Below are 16,976 nucleotides of genomic sequence, written 5' to 3'. Positions count from 1 at the left end.
GCACATCCTCTAAGTTCTAGAAAAACATAGCTAATTTCTCTGCATTTCCTAACATATGGTAAAAGCTGTTCTTTTGCAAAACTTCTTCAGAAATGAAATAGAAACATGACTTTCTCTAATCTTGGCTTACATTCATTTCCAGAAAAGAGTGAGACAGTCACTCCTGCTGAAGCTGCTCCAGCCCCAGCTGTCTCAGAGTCGCCTGCTCCACCAGTAGAAAGCTGCCAAAACACAGAAGGTAACAGAGAACTAAAACTGTTATCAAGTCTGGTTCATTAACGGAAGGGAAGAACAGGAACAGGGAATCCTTAGAGTCAGTGAGGTAGAGACAGTAGCTGAAAGGAGACCACTAGTGATGAATGACAGACAATAAAGAGCAAGGAATCTCAGAGACAGAAGAAACATATTGAGATATTTTGAAATGACTTAACAAATTCACTATATAGGCTGTAACAGAAGCTGATACAAAAAGTTCTAACTCATAATTCTGATGTTTATTTCAGCTGCATCTTCTGTCACTCAACCAGAAGAGCCTGTGGACCCTATTGGGCTCTTTCTGATACGACCCCAGGATGGAGAAGTTACTGTTGGTGAGTAGAAAATGTGAGTCAAGTGATGTTTGTAAACTGTATCTGTTGCTTGACTATTTAGCTGGCCACGTACAGGATGACAGCACTGATATAACCGATAAATCAAACACTATTCATAATCTTATTTTAACATACTTCCCTTACAAGGTGGAAACATCACGTTCACTGCCAAAGTGGCAGGTGAGAGCCTGCTGAAGAAACCATCAGTGAAATGGTTCAAAGGAAAGTGGATGGACCTGGGAAGCAAAGTGGGGCAACATCTCCAGCTACATGACAATTATGATCGAAATAACAAGGTACGATTGGCAGAGTAAGGTTCTCAGTCTTCCAGACGCTAATCTTTAATCTGGGGAAAATATAAGATAATATAGGAATGCTTTGATATTAAAGTAGCCAAAGCTACGCACAATGTTGTACTTATGCACAGAAGTCTATGTTTTGACCATGATGACAAGAGACAAGCACTACTTACAGACTCTTGCATACCTTATCTATGATGAAGTGAGAAAATGTTTGGAGGACTAGGGGAGCAGTTTTGCACTATCTACTGCAGGATTCCCTCCATCTTCCTCTCAATTAACAGATACTTCTTATATTTAAGACAAAACAATAAATCAGACAGACATTTAAGTATGGTCTATCTTGGTTATAATAGATCAAGCGTTCAGCTATTAGTGTTGGAATTTATTGTTCTCTTGCATTGTCTAGACTACTTTAAATAGCTGAGTAAGACCCATTTTTACCAAAAATGCATTCAAAGATACACAAACAGGAATGCAAGAGAGCTTGTACCATGACTTCTCATCCTGTGCGGTATATGAAACGCTACCACCCTCTCCTGGATGGAACAGAACAGACTTGCTCACATTAGCCACTCCTTTTGTTGAATTTTCAAATGTACTGTATATGTTCTGGGTAGAGGCTGTACTTGTTTAATGAGCGCTCTATTTCTGTCTCCAATGTACATGCAATTAGTACATGTGATGACTGCACACACCAGTACACCAGCATAGTTTGCTAATATAACATTGTATCCTCTGGAAGACCTGTACTGATAATACTCTAGCTGTTCCTACTCAATTAGGGGAGCTATATGTAATTTTTATGACAGTAATGATTTACACGCTCAGGAGGTTCCTAATTCTAAAAGGACACAGAGGCATATTTCATCCCTTGTATATTTCTCTCCATGCCTTAATACGCTGTATTCTCTTTCTCTCTCTGTTTCACCATTTTATTTTCTAACTTACTAATTGTATCATTGGTGTCTTTTCTAGGTGTACACCTTTGAAATGGAAATCATAGAAGCAAACATGACTTTTGCAGGAGGCTACAGATGTGAGGTGTCTACCAAGGACAAGTTTGATAGTTCTAATTTCAACCTGACAGTCAATGGTAAGATGAATTCCTGCCACCTTCTTTGTTCCTGTTATTATTTTTTTACTTCCTGTATACCCACCAACAATTCTTTCTGGTACATAGGAGCAACTAGACAAACATAGGTACAGGCACACTTACAGAGGCCAGCAGGTGAGGACTGGGATGGGTTGGCAGAGACATATAGCATTAGAATTAACACTTGGATGACACTCAGGTCAGAACTGTGGTGCTCTTAAAGAAAGCACACAGAAAGATGCAAATCAGCCCAACTTTTCTTCTGATTTTAGATCCATTCTTTCCACTAGAATAAAAGTGAAGTCTTTGGCAAAAGTTCAGTATTAAAAATGGATAAAAGAAAAGAAAAAAAAGGGGGAGAAATGGAAAGATTTATACCAATGACACTATCATCAATTCCTTTCTTCCCGATAAATTCAAGTCATGCAGAAGCACCTTGTGATATAAAATTGTTTTAAGATTAGATGAACCATTTTACATAACACATGGTGCCACTCTCACAACTGCTATACAAAACCTTATCAGCAATTGAAAAGGGTGTACATTTTAGCATCAATTCCCCGTCGTGTGGAACAGTTTAGGTAAAACAATATCAGTACAGACTACCTGAAAGAGTTGAACGTTTGGACCATTTCCTGTTTCAGTGGCTCTGTTGAAGGGACTGCATCAGTAATTTGCGTCCAGCAACCAATGAGCCTGATATGCAAAGACAAAAGTTTATTGAAGGTACTCAATCAGCAGTGTTCATTTTTGAAGTTTCACTAGTTCTCTCTAGGACTCACAAGACTTAGGAGCTGTGACTGAGAACAGTTTTTCTCCCAGTAGCAGCAGTACTAGGTGTATTTCATACCAACAGAAGCTTAGAACAGAGTAATAAAGTTCTCTCTATGTAACATCCTCAATGGAGTTTCTGTACATCTCTACATATTTCCAGGAATTTACCTTTGCTTTCAGAAGACAGATTACAATTTATTAGTAGTAATTATTAAGTTGATATCCAGTGGTTTTCTCACTATGGTTTAAAAACCCTTTGAAGTCAGTACTGAAACTAAGATTTACAAGAATTGAGAAACGAGATAAGATGGTTCGTGATGCTGCAGGTTGTTATGAAGCATGAGACAGAATTAAGTTATACATGAAACACTGGATGTTGAAAGCTAGTGAATTAGTGAAGGCCACATGTTTCAAGATGATACTTCAATCTTTTAATATGTAATTGATCACAATTTACAATATAAGAACTTCAGGAAAAAAATGTCTGCAAAGGAAAAAGCTTTAGAAATAGCACTGTATTTTTGCATTATTTTGACTTGCTTTCCCATTCTTGTTTGTCACTTTTTGTTACATCAGAAGCACCAATACCTGCAGACTTGGACATTCGTGGTGCCTTCCGACGCACGTGAGTGTGTAGTACTTATGATGATCAGATTATACTTCCATGCAGAATTCATTACTTTTCTAGACAAAACTAACTAAAAGCACAAAGATATGGGTATCTACTAAGAAAATATTTCTATTAAGAAAATATTTTTACTGTTCAAATACAACTCCTAGAAATCATCTAAGACAGTTTAGACTTTGTACTAGCACAACAATAATGCTTATCTTCAATTATGCAATTGATAATGTGTAGAATTCTACCAAGAACTTCAGCACTTTTTATCCAGACCTGTAAAAAGCACTCCAGACGTAGAACAACAGAGGAAAAGAATCTGTGTAGTGCCTAGCCTTGATTTGGTCTGGCTTGAGGAACTACATGTACATTAATACAAACATTTGCTAAACAAAGAAGCTGAGTTTGATGTGAGCTCTGTAAGCGCATATCTCTGATAGCATTAATAAAAGCATTTTGATTGTATTTGTTTTCATGTTCTATAATTATATTAATTGAATGAAGACAATGATACTGTAAGTGTCTGTGTAAAAACTCAGATCTATGTAGGTCTTAGATATTAAAGATTGCAAGGTGTTGCACTGGTGTTGAAAAGGCTATTCTGTAATACAGTCTGAATTGATATAAGACTTAATGGAATAATGTTCCCTTCTATTAGTAAAATTTGCAAAATTGGTTGGCTTTTTTTTTTTATTTAGACATTAACAACATGTGGTTTTTCACTGTTGAGTATTTCTTCTCCCTTTGTGTAATTCAGTTTCTGATTTAGTTTTCATATATTTTTTGCAAAGTTAGTAGACCAAGAATATTCCTACAGACATATATTTCTCTAACATAGGACACAAATCGTCTGTGGCAACTCCTTGAGTTTTTCACTAACAGTGCTATTTTTATATGAGTGGTTTTTTATTTAACATTCTATCAGAAAGAACTAAAAAAGGCTTGCAGAATTACAGTCAAATCCATCTATAGGTAGCTGACCAGCCTCACTGTGATGCCTATTAAATAGAGGATACTCAGTACATAGCTGCATTGTGTTATTTCACTGCAGTGAAATTAAGCTTCAAGAGTTTGTCTTCTTGCTAGCACAATTAAAAGAATTTAGAATCTGTTTCAGAGTGAGCACAGTGTGAGCAGCTTCAGGCTGTTCAGATTTTCAGTTTCTTCTGTAAGAATGGAGCCAAATTTTGAACTGAACTGCTTAAATCTGAAGCTTTGTCTTTGATACCCTCACTCAGGAGCCTGGCAGGAGGGGGGAGACGGATGACTTCAGCCTTTCTCAGGTAGCCATTGTCTGTGTCAGAAGACAAATTCAAACCTAACAATGAACTGTCTCTCTCTGCTTAGGAAAAGGAAAACAAACAAACAAACAAATAAACGACAGAACTAGCTGCAGCTTAAATTCCAAATAAGTTATTGTTTATAGTATGAAGTATTTATATGAAACGAATACATACAAGTAAGCAGTCATATAAGATGAGTATAAATAATGAAAAGAGTAGTTTGACAGTTCAGTGAGAGGCAGATTCATCTACGGAGAAGGCATATGTTTGGCAAGTGGCATCTTCTCACCATTGTTAGAAGAAAAAAGTAACTTCAAATTACATGCATGTCTGCCCCCCCTGTTTTACATGTTTTCCTCTCTACTGAGCACATGCTGACTAAAATTGCAACTGCTCACAGAAACGTACCAACACACATGCATATGAAAATCTGTTGTTTCCTGGCACACTCTTTATCCTAGTATAATTAAATTTCTCACCCTATCCCTTTTGGTCCCCAAAGTCTTCCACCATAATGAAAACAGGAACTCTCAGATGAGACTTGGCTCTGTGCATGTTAAAGCAATTATTAGGGTCTCATGCTTCAGAAAAGCTAAACATTGATTGCTGGGCTTTCCGGAAAAGCTGATTTAAAGACCACCTGGGAAGCAATAAGGTGACTAGTTATTCTCCCAGCTGTAGATTTTGATTTCTTGCATATTTGATCACAAGAAACCCTTTTTGAATTTGGGATTATACTAGTGATTTTTTATGTACATTTTATGCCTGCAAACATTGAAAATCTTCTGAAAATTAGAGGGAAAAGTGGCCAAAAATACACTTTTCTGTTTGAGCATTATCCACAGAAAATTATCTTTTCCAGTAGTGTACTATCTTGAAAGTATTCACAGAAGTAAAAATGGTACTTTCTTTCTTAATAAAAAGATCTCTCCTCACAACACATTCAAAATTATACCAATTTAAAATTGTTACTTTTCTCACTAATCTTGCATTGTCAAGCAGCACAAGAAGTTTGGCACTCATTTCTTTTTCATTTTATTAACAGTATTGTTAAAATGCCCATCATTTTTCTGTTGAGGCTGTTTTCTTACTTTTTAAAATATTTATTCCTACAATACTGAGTTTTCCTGACATTCTACAGACAGACTCATTTTCTCTAAAGCAACTAGCACTGTGTATTGACAGAGACAGCATCATGGGCTACCACTACCACCAGTACAACTGAAAAGAATAATTTCTGTGTATAAAACAATAATTAAATATAAGGTGTTGCTGCTGGAAGAATCTGAATGCTGTGAGATGGCATCACCAGATTCATATACTCAAGACAAAAAGATGTCAAGGACCAGCTGAACATTGATGATGGGAGAATGACTGAGATGAAAAAAATACATTTTGACTTTCTAAACCCTGATGAATGCAAAAAAGACCTGTTTTGTTTTGCTAAGTTGAATATCAGTAGTCATGAAATCCAGTGTAACTCCCAGTACTTTTATATCAAGTCCCTGAAATGACTTTTTAGGAATTAAACCCAAAGAAGTGATTTTAGTGACTTTACACTAAGTTTTCAGAGTAGAGCTGTACTTCAAATGTTCAGAAGCACAGCTAAACTACATTTGATTCAGAACACCAAAAATAACATTGTGCATTCCATCTGAGTTCACCATACGTAACAGAAAGATTTACAGATCAAAAAACTCCTGCTTGTTGCTTCTTGTTCTCACAAATCAATTCATCATCACATTGCTTGCCATGATGCTTGTTGAACAACTGCATATTGAATCTTATCTCAAAATCAAAGCCAGATCACAGAACTCCTCTTTAGCTCTCTCAAGCACCAATGATGTGACACTTTTTTCAATATAATGAATTCCGGAATCAAAAAGAACCTTAAGAAACACTTACAGCTGGGACAATACTAGAAAATGAAGTGATTAGATTGTAAAAAGTCACGCAAAAAGGTTGGTTAAATACTGCCCCACACTGATAATTTCCATATTTCTGAAACTAGAGCTTTCCAAAAGCACTAATGATTCTAAAGGAAAGCTTCTGCAACACCTTTATGATAATGAATACATTCCAGATCAATATGACCAAGTTTATACCCTGTACAACTTCAGCCATAATCAGTACAGAAAGAATACAAGTTCATTAAATATATTTCTTAAACCTATATGAAGACAAATATGGACAAGGAGTCCCTACAAAAAAATATCATCTACATAATGATATAGTCTCACAAGCTATTCCCATTTCCTTCTGAAACTAATTGTGGTTTTCTGTTATTATACAGTACCGAGGGACATGAAGAAGGTGGAGAGTTTAATTTTAGTGCCTTACTGAAAAAGAGGTAAGAATTCATAGCCTTAGAGAAATAAAGTAACAAGCTTCTGTTGAACACCGCTGAAAACACTAGAACTAGAGTAATTGAAAGTTTCATAAATTCAGAATTCTTGTGGTTTTCCTAAAGCAGCTCTAACTGGAAAAAGGATGACAGGTACTTATGGCAAATTCCTCAAACAGTCAGCATTTACTGCATTTTTGCAAGGTTTATAATGGAGAGAAAAAAAAATATGAAAAAAAAAAGATTGAGCTTTCCCAAGACAGAAAAAGCTAGGAGCAGGGTGATTACATGCTTCCGCCAGCACTTCTCATTTAAAAAAAAAAACAAAAAACAAAACAAAACAACAAAAAAACCACAACAATTTACAACACCTGTCTATAATGCTGCCTTATTAAGAATTTTCTGTCCTAAGTTTTCACAATACTTCACATCAGAGAGCTGGGAGGACGAGTGTTTTTATTGGATATCTAAATGTTACTATTACACTACACAACCATATATTATGTATTACATAGCTGTTTATCACATATATAAAAAGATAGTCTATGTTGTATAAATGTTATGTTAATTTTTTTTTTTACTCTTCTGATTCTAATTCTTATTTCTTGCTTTTACTTTCACTTTTTTGGTGGAATTTCATCTCTCATTCTCATCCTTCCTTACCGCACCTGTTATCATAACCTGTCTACTTAATGTTTTTTTACCACCACCTTAATCTGGATGTTTTGGATTCCACTGTTTCCAACAGAGAGTAAGATTTCTATTTCATTTTATTATAAATGCATGGGTCAGACTGAATAGAAGAACTATTTAGTTTGAAATAATGCATGCATCTTTATCTTTCTTACATGTAGAACGTGGCAAAATTTAGATAGTATGAAAGAAAATTACCAGCCACCAATATGTGAGACAGAAATGCTTTTAAACAATTAGAAGTTAAAGATGGACCATTCAATACAAATCAATCTATTTCTCTGAATGTTCTTTGTTTTCCACCATCACTTTCTTTTATAAGCACTTTTAAATTGTCCTTGAATTTCACGATTTTCCCAATAACACACTGCTTTAAATTCCTATTGTCGCAGAAATTAAAATCAGAAAAATCCTTTGCATAATATGCCTGCTGGTGCCTGTCAAATATGTGCTGAAGTTTAGTTCCATCCATCCTTAAACATGTTAACTAAACGTATTACTGAAGTCACTTATTCCATAAATGTACAGGCTTCTCTGTTACAAACCATTTATTTGTGTTCCAAGTAAAATTGCCATTGCTCTTTATCATCCCATTACTCCAAGCATGCTTCATTCTGTTTACTGCCCTTGGCCATTCACTCTGTTTTTCCAGCTCCTGAAGTTACTATAAACACTTGTCACTAGACTCATGTTTTGCAAATCTAAACTTACTCAGTTTAAGTTTTCACAGTCAACTACTTGAGATGAATGTTGCTGTAAATCTGTGTTCAGCCTCTGCCCAGGTATTGGTATCACTATTTATAAAAAGTGTTTTATCTTCAGAAAGAGAACAGGATCATGCAGGCATCTGAATTAGCTCGGTTATGGCAGGTAATAAAGCCACAATAGCCTCATGTTTCACTCAGCTTAATTCACCCAAATTTCAGTTGGGCAAAAAAGGTCACTAAGCCCTGTATTATGCAATATGCAATGTATCCAACTAGAATTGAATTCTTGCTTTGCAGTAACACTACAACCAGAAAATTTTTGTAATTCTAAAGTAGGGAAAATATGCTCTCTGAATAATGGCAGTAATCAAAACTGTACAGGTTTGAGAGCTCAAATAAAGTAGTTGTACACAAGTTCTAATTTCTATAGAAAATGTAAGGCAAAAAAGAATTCTGATCTCTTTTTAAAAATTTCAAACAAATCGAGGCCAACATGAAAATATTTGCATAATTTCATACAGTGACTCCAGCTGGAATGAAGTGCTAAGTACTGTGAGCCCCTCTCCTAGTGCCTTTCCCTTCTGCTTCCATAATTAGTTTCAAGCAGTGACAGAACTCTAAAAAGTAGTAAACATGTCCAGTATTTCCAGAAATGTTCAATTTGTGGACTTAACTATTCATTATTCATTAGGCTAGAAATATAATCCATTAAAAGAATCTTACAGATTTCACTGTATTTTATCAGTGTTTTTGACCTTTCTTGACTTACAAATCTCTGTATAGTGAATTTAAGCATACTGATAAATTCACTGCTCCTAGTTGTTTTTCAAAGCCACTTTAGAAGTAATTTGTGGATCCTTCAGGCTTTGCACACCATAGGTTGAAGACCACTCCTATAGCAATGAGAATGGACAGGCATAAAAACTCACCATGGAATGAAAGTATTCTTCATTAAAATAGAACAGAAAAAGGGACCTCAGGCTGAGGAACTCTCAAGAGCCATTCTTTTACCACTTCTGCTTCGTCCCACCTCATTTACAACTGCCCCTCAATCCAGAGGTAATGAGCATTCCCACTATAATAAAGAGAGCTTCATTTAATACTGTATCTCCTATCACTGTAATTTAATTAACTGCTGTTGACATACAGATGTCATGGGCCAAGGAGAGGTCATTGGGAAGAGGAAGGGAACAGCTGTCACAGAACTATTAAATGGGATAGTGAGCAGAGACCTTGAAGGAGGTGACAGCTGACAGGGTCCAATCAGTTGACAGTAATGGGATAGGAAGGAACCATCTCTGGGATGTACAAAACTATTTTTAAGCCCTCCACATATGTTTAAAACATATCAGCTGCATATTCCATTTACAGCAGATTCACTAAGCTGCATCTTAATGCCCCCAAGCACATAGTTAACCTATGAGGTGATCAGTCCGAATAAGGATCCCCAACATCGGGGAGAGTAACATAAGGGTTAGAGAAACTTCAGGAGTCCAAGGGCTCTATTACTTTTTATACACTGCTTAGTTCCTGTTGGTAGTGGACGAGTACAGCTTAACTGTACTGACTCTCTGTTAGTACAGTTAGAAAGTTTTAACAAATACAAAATGGTGAAAAGGAGTCCTGGGATGGGGAAAGCTTTGCTCAGAGACAAAGACATTTTTTTCTTTTCTTTTGCAGAACTCAATTAAACACGATGAAGATTACAACCTTTAGCTTTTAGTACCATTTTACATGCAATTTACAAGCCTTTCCTTGTAATTAGAAAAATATTCGTATTTCCAAGGAAGAGACTATACTCTTGTTAATGATCAAATTTCTTGTATTTCAGCTTGCATACGCCAAAACAGTATTGACAGATATAACAATGGGATGACACTGAGTAATGGAAAAGCTAAAGCAAGAATTAAGGAAGTCTTCTCAGTAGTGACATATACTAGACTGTGGAATTGCTTCCAAACTGGAAGATTTTTCTCATGATGTATTTAAAAATAACTCACACAAAATATTTTTAAAAACTCCACAAATAATCCTACCCGCAAATTTTCAGGTAAAGGGGCGTATACAGATGAGCATATAAGTAGGCAGACAGAGAGCACACCTATATTTATATAATGCCTGAGGGAAAATAATAACATTGGAATCTGTTAAGTCTTTCTTATTTCGTATGATTTGATATTTCCTTTGAGATAGACAGAACATTAATTGCACTAGTACAAAGAACACAGCACGACCATAATATTACATATGCCTAGTTTTATGTATTTATGTATCTATTCCAATTTACATGCATTTAGAAATATTTTAGAGTTGCTCATCTTGCAACTCTAAAGAGTTGGTCTATTTGGCAAAAAATAGATCAAAAAATCTTGGTCTATGTGGCAAATCAGTTCAATTGGCCTGGCTTCTGCTAGGCAAAACTACAAACCATTTGTAGCTTCCCCAAATTAAATGATAGATATATAGAGAAGAGGAATCATGATTAAATTTGTGGGTGATGTTGATGCACCGTATGACAAACCAAATACCCAGTAGGCTGCAGTTATCGCAAGGAGTCCAAACTTCAGATACACCTATCAATTCAATGAGTGTCAGTGAGGTCTTAGTGAGTGCTAAACCACTCCAGAGATATAAGATATTGCATGCCATATTTCAGTTCAAACACACTGAGCTGAAATCCTCTTCTCTTGCTTCCTTTCTGTTCAAGAGCTACGAGGGTGCTGGAAATCCCAAGCCTGGACTGCAGTACTTTTATAAACATAGTACTCTCTTTACAAGCAAGCCTTTTTTGGGCAATAAAAGGAGTACCAGAAATGTTTGGTCTAGACTGTCTATACCTGCTGTCTAGACTGACTACAGCCATGCTTTTTTAAGTAGTAATATTCCTCACAGACTAACGGGGGACTGTTCTTTTCCTGAAAAAAATGAAAATATGGCCAATAATCCTCCACTTTTCTCCGCATTACCTGCTGCATAACTTGGGTGCATGATGGGTTTTAGCACTGAACATGTCTTCATTATAAGGGTGTGTTCTGCTGCACTGGAATCTGCTTGGTTCTGGTAAAGTCAGAAACAACAGCCACAGGAAGTTCCTTTTCCTAAAGAAATGTCCTAAAGAAAATGTTACTTCTGTCATCCTTTCTCTGATTACCAAAATGCAAACTATGACAGGCAACAACTCCATGACGACAGGACAAAGTAGAGCTATTTTGTAAGGCAATCAGCCATAATTAGGAATAAGCAGCAGTGCTTACACTTCTCATATAAGTTGCAGAGTAGAACTGTACAAAGTGTGGGAGTGAGTTTGGTTTCATTAGGGAACAGCGTTTTTCTTAAGCTTATTTTAGAGCTTTTGCATGAGCTCCTTCATCTCCCTACTAGTGAAGCACAGGCTTGTTCTGCTGAAGGTGAAGACGATATCCATGGCTCTTTTGTGTTAACACATGATGCCCTTTTTCTTTCCCATCGGGATGCTGCATGTTTTTCCAAACGGTTCTCTGCATCATTCTGGAGTACAGCAGCTTCTTGCGCTCAGTAAATCGGTAAGGTTACACTAATTTCTTTTTCTAGTTATGGCCTTTTAAATAAAAAATATGATGACAGAAAAAGAATGCCTTTCCCAAAGCCAGACAACCAAATATTCACTTGGTTTTGCTAAACCAAACATTAATTCTTCCATAATCACTAGTTCTTTGGTTAAACTATAAAATTAGTAGTCCATTGTAAATATTGTCTTGTTTGCCACTAGTCACCAATCTACGTGCCCTTACGTTTTATAGATTACTATAGCCAACAATTATCTTTACCATAGGTGATAAATATTTTAATAATCTGTGATTCATTTTAGCAAAGAGAAAATATGTCCTGAGTAGAAAAGGACTTGTTTCTTATTAACAGAAACCAACTGCCGTATTTCTAAAGCATTCTCCGGATATCAGTTCAGTTCCTTGCTTTGCCACGTTTTGTGTATTACCATGACAGGAAAATAAGTCTCCTCATGTTTCCACTACCCATTGTTAAAGAGAAGTTAATATTTATTTTCTTTGGCTATTAGAAAGTAAACCCTTTAGAATAGTGATTGGATTTTAATCACTGTATATAGACATATAAGTAAAACTAGTCACCAGTTTTATATCATTATTTTAGGCAATAATATATAGCAAAAAGTTAGACTGATAAATTTTTTATTAAGAAATGGCTTCCTCTAGCCAATATGTATCTCTCCAAGCCTATGGCTGTTTTTAAATCCTCTCAATAGTGGCATTCAGATACTGTAATCCTTTTCTGCAGAGGTGAAGCAAAATGTGAATCACAATCTGATGTTGATGTCTGGGAAATCCTGAGGAAAGCTCCTCCTTCCGAATACGAGAAAATTGCTTTTCAGTATGGTATCACAGATCTGCGTGGAATGCTGAAACGCCTCAAACGCATAAAGAAGGAAGAGAAAAAAAGTACAGGTTGGTGAGCTGTATTTATTCCAAATATATGTGTTCATATCTTCTTATTTGGGAGTTCTTCAAATATTAACATAAGCTAGACAGCAGCCAGATACAAGAGTGTGGGAAATAGGAGTTTCCTATTTCAACTGTTACACAGTTTTTACATGTGAAATGATGATTAACAAAGATTAAAGCTAGGCCCAAAACTCTGAGCTACCTTGCTTGGAAACTCTGGATATTCTGAACCTGCTCCTTTTACTAGTTTCTTTGACTCTGCCCCTTATCTTACTCTGAACATAAAACAACAACACTCCCCCCCACCCCCAAAACTGGTCAGTATGTCAGGCATCAGTGATACAATTAAAGAATTTAATTTCCATTGGGATGATACATTTGAAATTCTTGAGCCTTTTCTACTCCTGTGAAATAGTAATTACCTAATTTTAACTAATTTGTTTTAAAAGTCTGAAATAGAGAAGGCAAGCTGCCATTCATTAGTACTGAGAAGAGCGGTATCATTTTCCTACATGAGCAGATGTAGCTGTAACTCTGTTTATGATATGTTGAAGTACATATCACATCTGATTTAGAATATTCTACTTTGCTTGTTTTAGTTTATATCACGTGCTTTTCATCCTATGTTAAGTAAAACAGAAAACAGACAGGATGAAAAACAGACAGAAATGGCAGAAATGCAAACGGCGATGCAGAAAGTAGGGAAGGTTTAAGATGATAGTAAAAAACAGGAAAAGGAATAAAGATTTACTTTCCTGAGAGAGAACATAAAAAAAAAAGTATAAAAATTACTAAATTATTATTTAAAAAAAATTAAAATAAAAATCATTCTTCATCATAGCGTTCCTCAAGAAACTGGATCCAGCTTACCAAGTGGACAAAGGGCAAAAGATTAAATTAATGGTCGAAGTTGCCAATCCAGATGCTGATGTGAAATGGCTGAAGAATGGACAGGAGATCCAAGTGAGCGGCAGGTAAACTAGAAATACAGGAAATCCGAAAATAAATAAGCTACAGCTTGGATAAAGTGGAAAAACTAGCTTTTCTTAGAAAGCAAGCAATAAAATAGGGAGAAATAGGAGCTGAGAAAGAATCTACATAGTGCTTTGGGTCAGGGTCAGTTTGCTGTTCTCATGACTTTTTCTTTTTCTTTCCATTGCTCTATGTATCTACACGTGGAACTGGATGCTTACATCTACCTACTTAGCAAGTAAGTCTTCAGATTATATTCTGATCTTTATGTGTGTATCCAGGGTTCAAAATTATTTTCTTGTGATATGGGATATACTTCAGTGTAGCTTGTTTGTAAAAAAACATTTCCAGTGATTTTGTGCTGAAGCCATCACAAAGCATTTTTAATGGCAGTCAGGTTTGTTGTATGGCTAGATGTTAGAAAAGCATCCAGCACCATTCACAGCAGTTTTTATGTCTCACATTTGTATAAAGATTTCTCCGTAACTTCCTATGCTAGTTTTTCAAACACTACTGCTGCCCACTGCACCAGGACAGAGATATAGGGCTTGAATCTTAACAAACCTTGACACTGATGACAGAAAAAAAGTAGGAGCCTTTTTATCTGCCAGACAGGAGAAGACAGTGACTGGGTCCAAAAGAGTTACTCTCCGATAATTACATTTAGATTCTCTTTTCAGATATATTTTTGAGGCTGTTGGGAATAAGAGAATACTGACCATAAACCACTGCTCTCTGGCCGATGATGCAGCATATGAATGTGTGGTAGGGGAGGAGAAGAGTTTCACGGAATTATTTGTAAAAGGTAAGCAATGGTAGCAAAAGGAAAGAGATCTCCCCTAATATTTAGAATTACTGTCACCTTCTCTACTTTCAGATTTAGTTAATCTCGTAGGAAAGGAAATTGTCAAACACGAACAAGTTCTGACATCTATTGAAGTAGATATTTTTCTTACTGTTAAAGGAAGGAAAATTTTCCCTATAGCTGCAACTAAGAAAGCACAGGAAAACAGCACAGTAACAGTTACCATTAATTCTCATTTGGAAAGTGATTTACATCTTCCAACAATAGGTCTAGAAACTTACTTTAAAAATTTGATTCCATTCAAGATAAACATGTGCCTCAAGCTCTACAAGCAGATCAAGCAGTACAGAAAAGCAATGCCTCTAGTTTAGAATTTCAGAATATATATGAAAACTAATTAAACCTATGTTTGTATGATGTCTCATGAAGCAAAAACCAAGAAGTCATTCGATAATATTGATAATGTGATTCGGCATAGTAAATTTTCAGTTCCAACACAGAGAGCATCACCATGTATTTAGCCAGGGGTTCTTCCTGTGGAGTGTAGAGTGGTGAAATCTACCTCTGGTCTTCAGTCTCACAGAATACTCTTTTAATAAAAGTCTCTTCATTTCCAGAACCTCCAATCCTGATCACTCACCCACTGGAGGACCAGATGGTGATGGTTGGAGAGAGAGTGGAGTTTGAGTGTGAAGTGTCTGAGGAAGGAGCTACTGTGAAATGGTAAGGTAGTAGAAAAGGGAAAAAAAAAACCCAAACAATACGAAACCACATCCCTCCATGGGACATTCTAGGACGAGCATTTGCGGACAAGAGTTGTGGAATAAAAAGGAGGAAGGCATCCTACATAACTGTTTTCAGGAAAAGATTGATCCTCCTTCTCTATGTCAAACATTGAGAATCTGGCAGAAAACAAATTAAGTATAGATATTTCATAGTGTCTCTAGAATTTCTCGTTCAGTGTTTACAGGATGCTACTGAACTGCCAAGCTGTTAGCTTTAAAGTTTTCTAAACACTTGACAGTAGTGTCTAACTATTGCCCAGAGTAATCAGATCTGTACTGCGATGAGTTTGCTGTATTTTATGGAATTTTCTGGTTTTCTCAAGTGTAGTGACATGGGTTTTTTAAAAGTATTTTTTCTTAGGTAAAAAGTTAGCGTCTCTTGAGGGACAAGAGACAGCAGAGGGAGAGGGAAGGTCATTGACTTATTTTAACATACCTGTTGTGGTGATCCTGCAAAGCCAGCCATTATGCACACGCAGCGAGCAGGATTAAGAGACAAACATTTAGACCACAGAGTCCATTTTGTTGAGCGTTCCAGCTGAGCAGAAGCTGGAAGGCACACACTGCTTGGGCAGGCACAGCAAGCAGTGCTCACATACCGAGCCTTACGCACACTGTTCTCACTTCATTTTTCTACCAGATGAAATTCTCTTGTGCTTGTTAACAGCTTCAGGCACATGGTTATCAACTGTTCCCACAATGCCCATTACATTCCTGGAAAGTGCCAACCGCTCATCTGCTCTCCCAAAGGAAGGAACTGGGAATTTAAATAGAGCCCAAGAGCTAATACAGCATATGCATTACACTATTAAAGCCACATGCACAGGCACACACATGCTATTGTTGAGGAACTGCTTATAAATGCCTGGTCACAAGAGATGGGGACAATCAGATCTGTCCCTCTCAGAGCACAGTGCAGCTGCCACACTTTGATCCTATGCCTTTGAACAACTCCCATACATCTTGCAGAGCTGGTATCTGTGGGATGGGCATTTGGTGTGACAAGGGCAAACCAGCAGCTGTCTCAGCCTGAAATGCAGCAAGTGGTCAGAGAAACTCGTCAAATCATAGCAACATAATTAGACACTTACACTGTTTTATTAATTAAGACTCAGTCAATGATCTTTGGCAACAAAGGGAACATTTTGGACAATGGAGAGAAGTGTCCAATGGAGAGAAGTGTCTTCATACTGAAGCACAGTATGGAGAAAGAGTTCCAGTTTTATGGCTCATGAGGGAAATGCTCAAGAGTTTAAGCCAAGTAACAGGCACTAACTCAGGGCACCTGTTATATCTCTTGCACCCTTTAAGCCTGGGATATGAAATCACAAGCACACGAACAAAAGCAATTATGTGACTTGCACAAGACAGAAATAAGGCTTACAGCCTCTTGGGCACGGCCATCAGACTAGGGCTTGGAGAATTCATTATGTGGGTCTCTTCATAGTAATCAGGAAAGAATGTTCTCTTGATCACCCGGAAAAGTCTCACATTATTATTATGCAGTACTATGGAATAGTTATTTCTAAACTTCAGATGGTCTTGGAAATAATAT

General features: G+C 36.6%; 1 protein-coding gene across 1 annotated transcript in view; it reads left to right on the top strand.

Annotated features, from left to right (window-relative positions):
* MYBPC3 (myosin binding protein C3) overlaps nucleotides 1-16,976 on the top strand; it is a 66,273-nt gene that overhangs the window by 10,635 nt on the left and 38,662 nt on the right. Inside the window, exons 3-15 of the mRNA XM_054200455.1 lie at nucleotides 143-238; nucleotides 504-590; nucleotides 738-886; nucleotides 1,868-1,985; nucleotides 3,336-3,384; nucleotides 4,617-4,661; nucleotides 6,955-7,011; nucleotides 11,924-11,947; nucleotides 12,696-12,862; nucleotides 13,701-13,833; nucleotides 14,067-14,069; nucleotides 14,512-14,636; nucleotides 15,254-15,359. Of these exons, the coding sequence (XP_054056430.1) occupies nucleotides 143-238; nucleotides 504-590; nucleotides 738-886; nucleotides 1,868-1,985; nucleotides 3,336-3,384; nucleotides 4,617-4,661; nucleotides 6,955-7,011; nucleotides 11,924-11,947; nucleotides 12,696-12,862; nucleotides 13,701-13,833; nucleotides 14,067-14,069; nucleotides 14,512-14,636; nucleotides 15,254-15,359 (1,159 nt within the window). The remainder of the gene's footprint in view (nucleotides 1-142; nucleotides 239-503; nucleotides 591-737; nucleotides 887-1,867; nucleotides 1,986-3,335; nucleotides 3,385-4,616; nucleotides 4,662-6,954; nucleotides 7,012-11,923; nucleotides 11,948-12,695; nucleotides 12,863-13,700; nucleotides 13,834-14,066; nucleotides 14,070-14,511; nucleotides 14,637-15,253; nucleotides 15,360-16,976) is intronic.

The sequence above is a fragment of the Rissa tridactyla genome, chromosome 4 (genome assembly GCF_028500815.1).
Source record: "Rissa tridactyla isolate bRisTri1 chromosome 4, bRisTri1.patW.cur.20221130, whole genome shotgun sequence".
In the NCBI taxonomy this organism is placed as follows: domain Eukaryota; kingdom Metazoa; phylum Chordata; class Aves; order Charadriiformes; family Laridae; genus Rissa; species Rissa tridactyla.
Note: the sequence above shows the minus strand (reverse complement) of the source record. Positions and strands in the feature narration are given on the sequence as shown.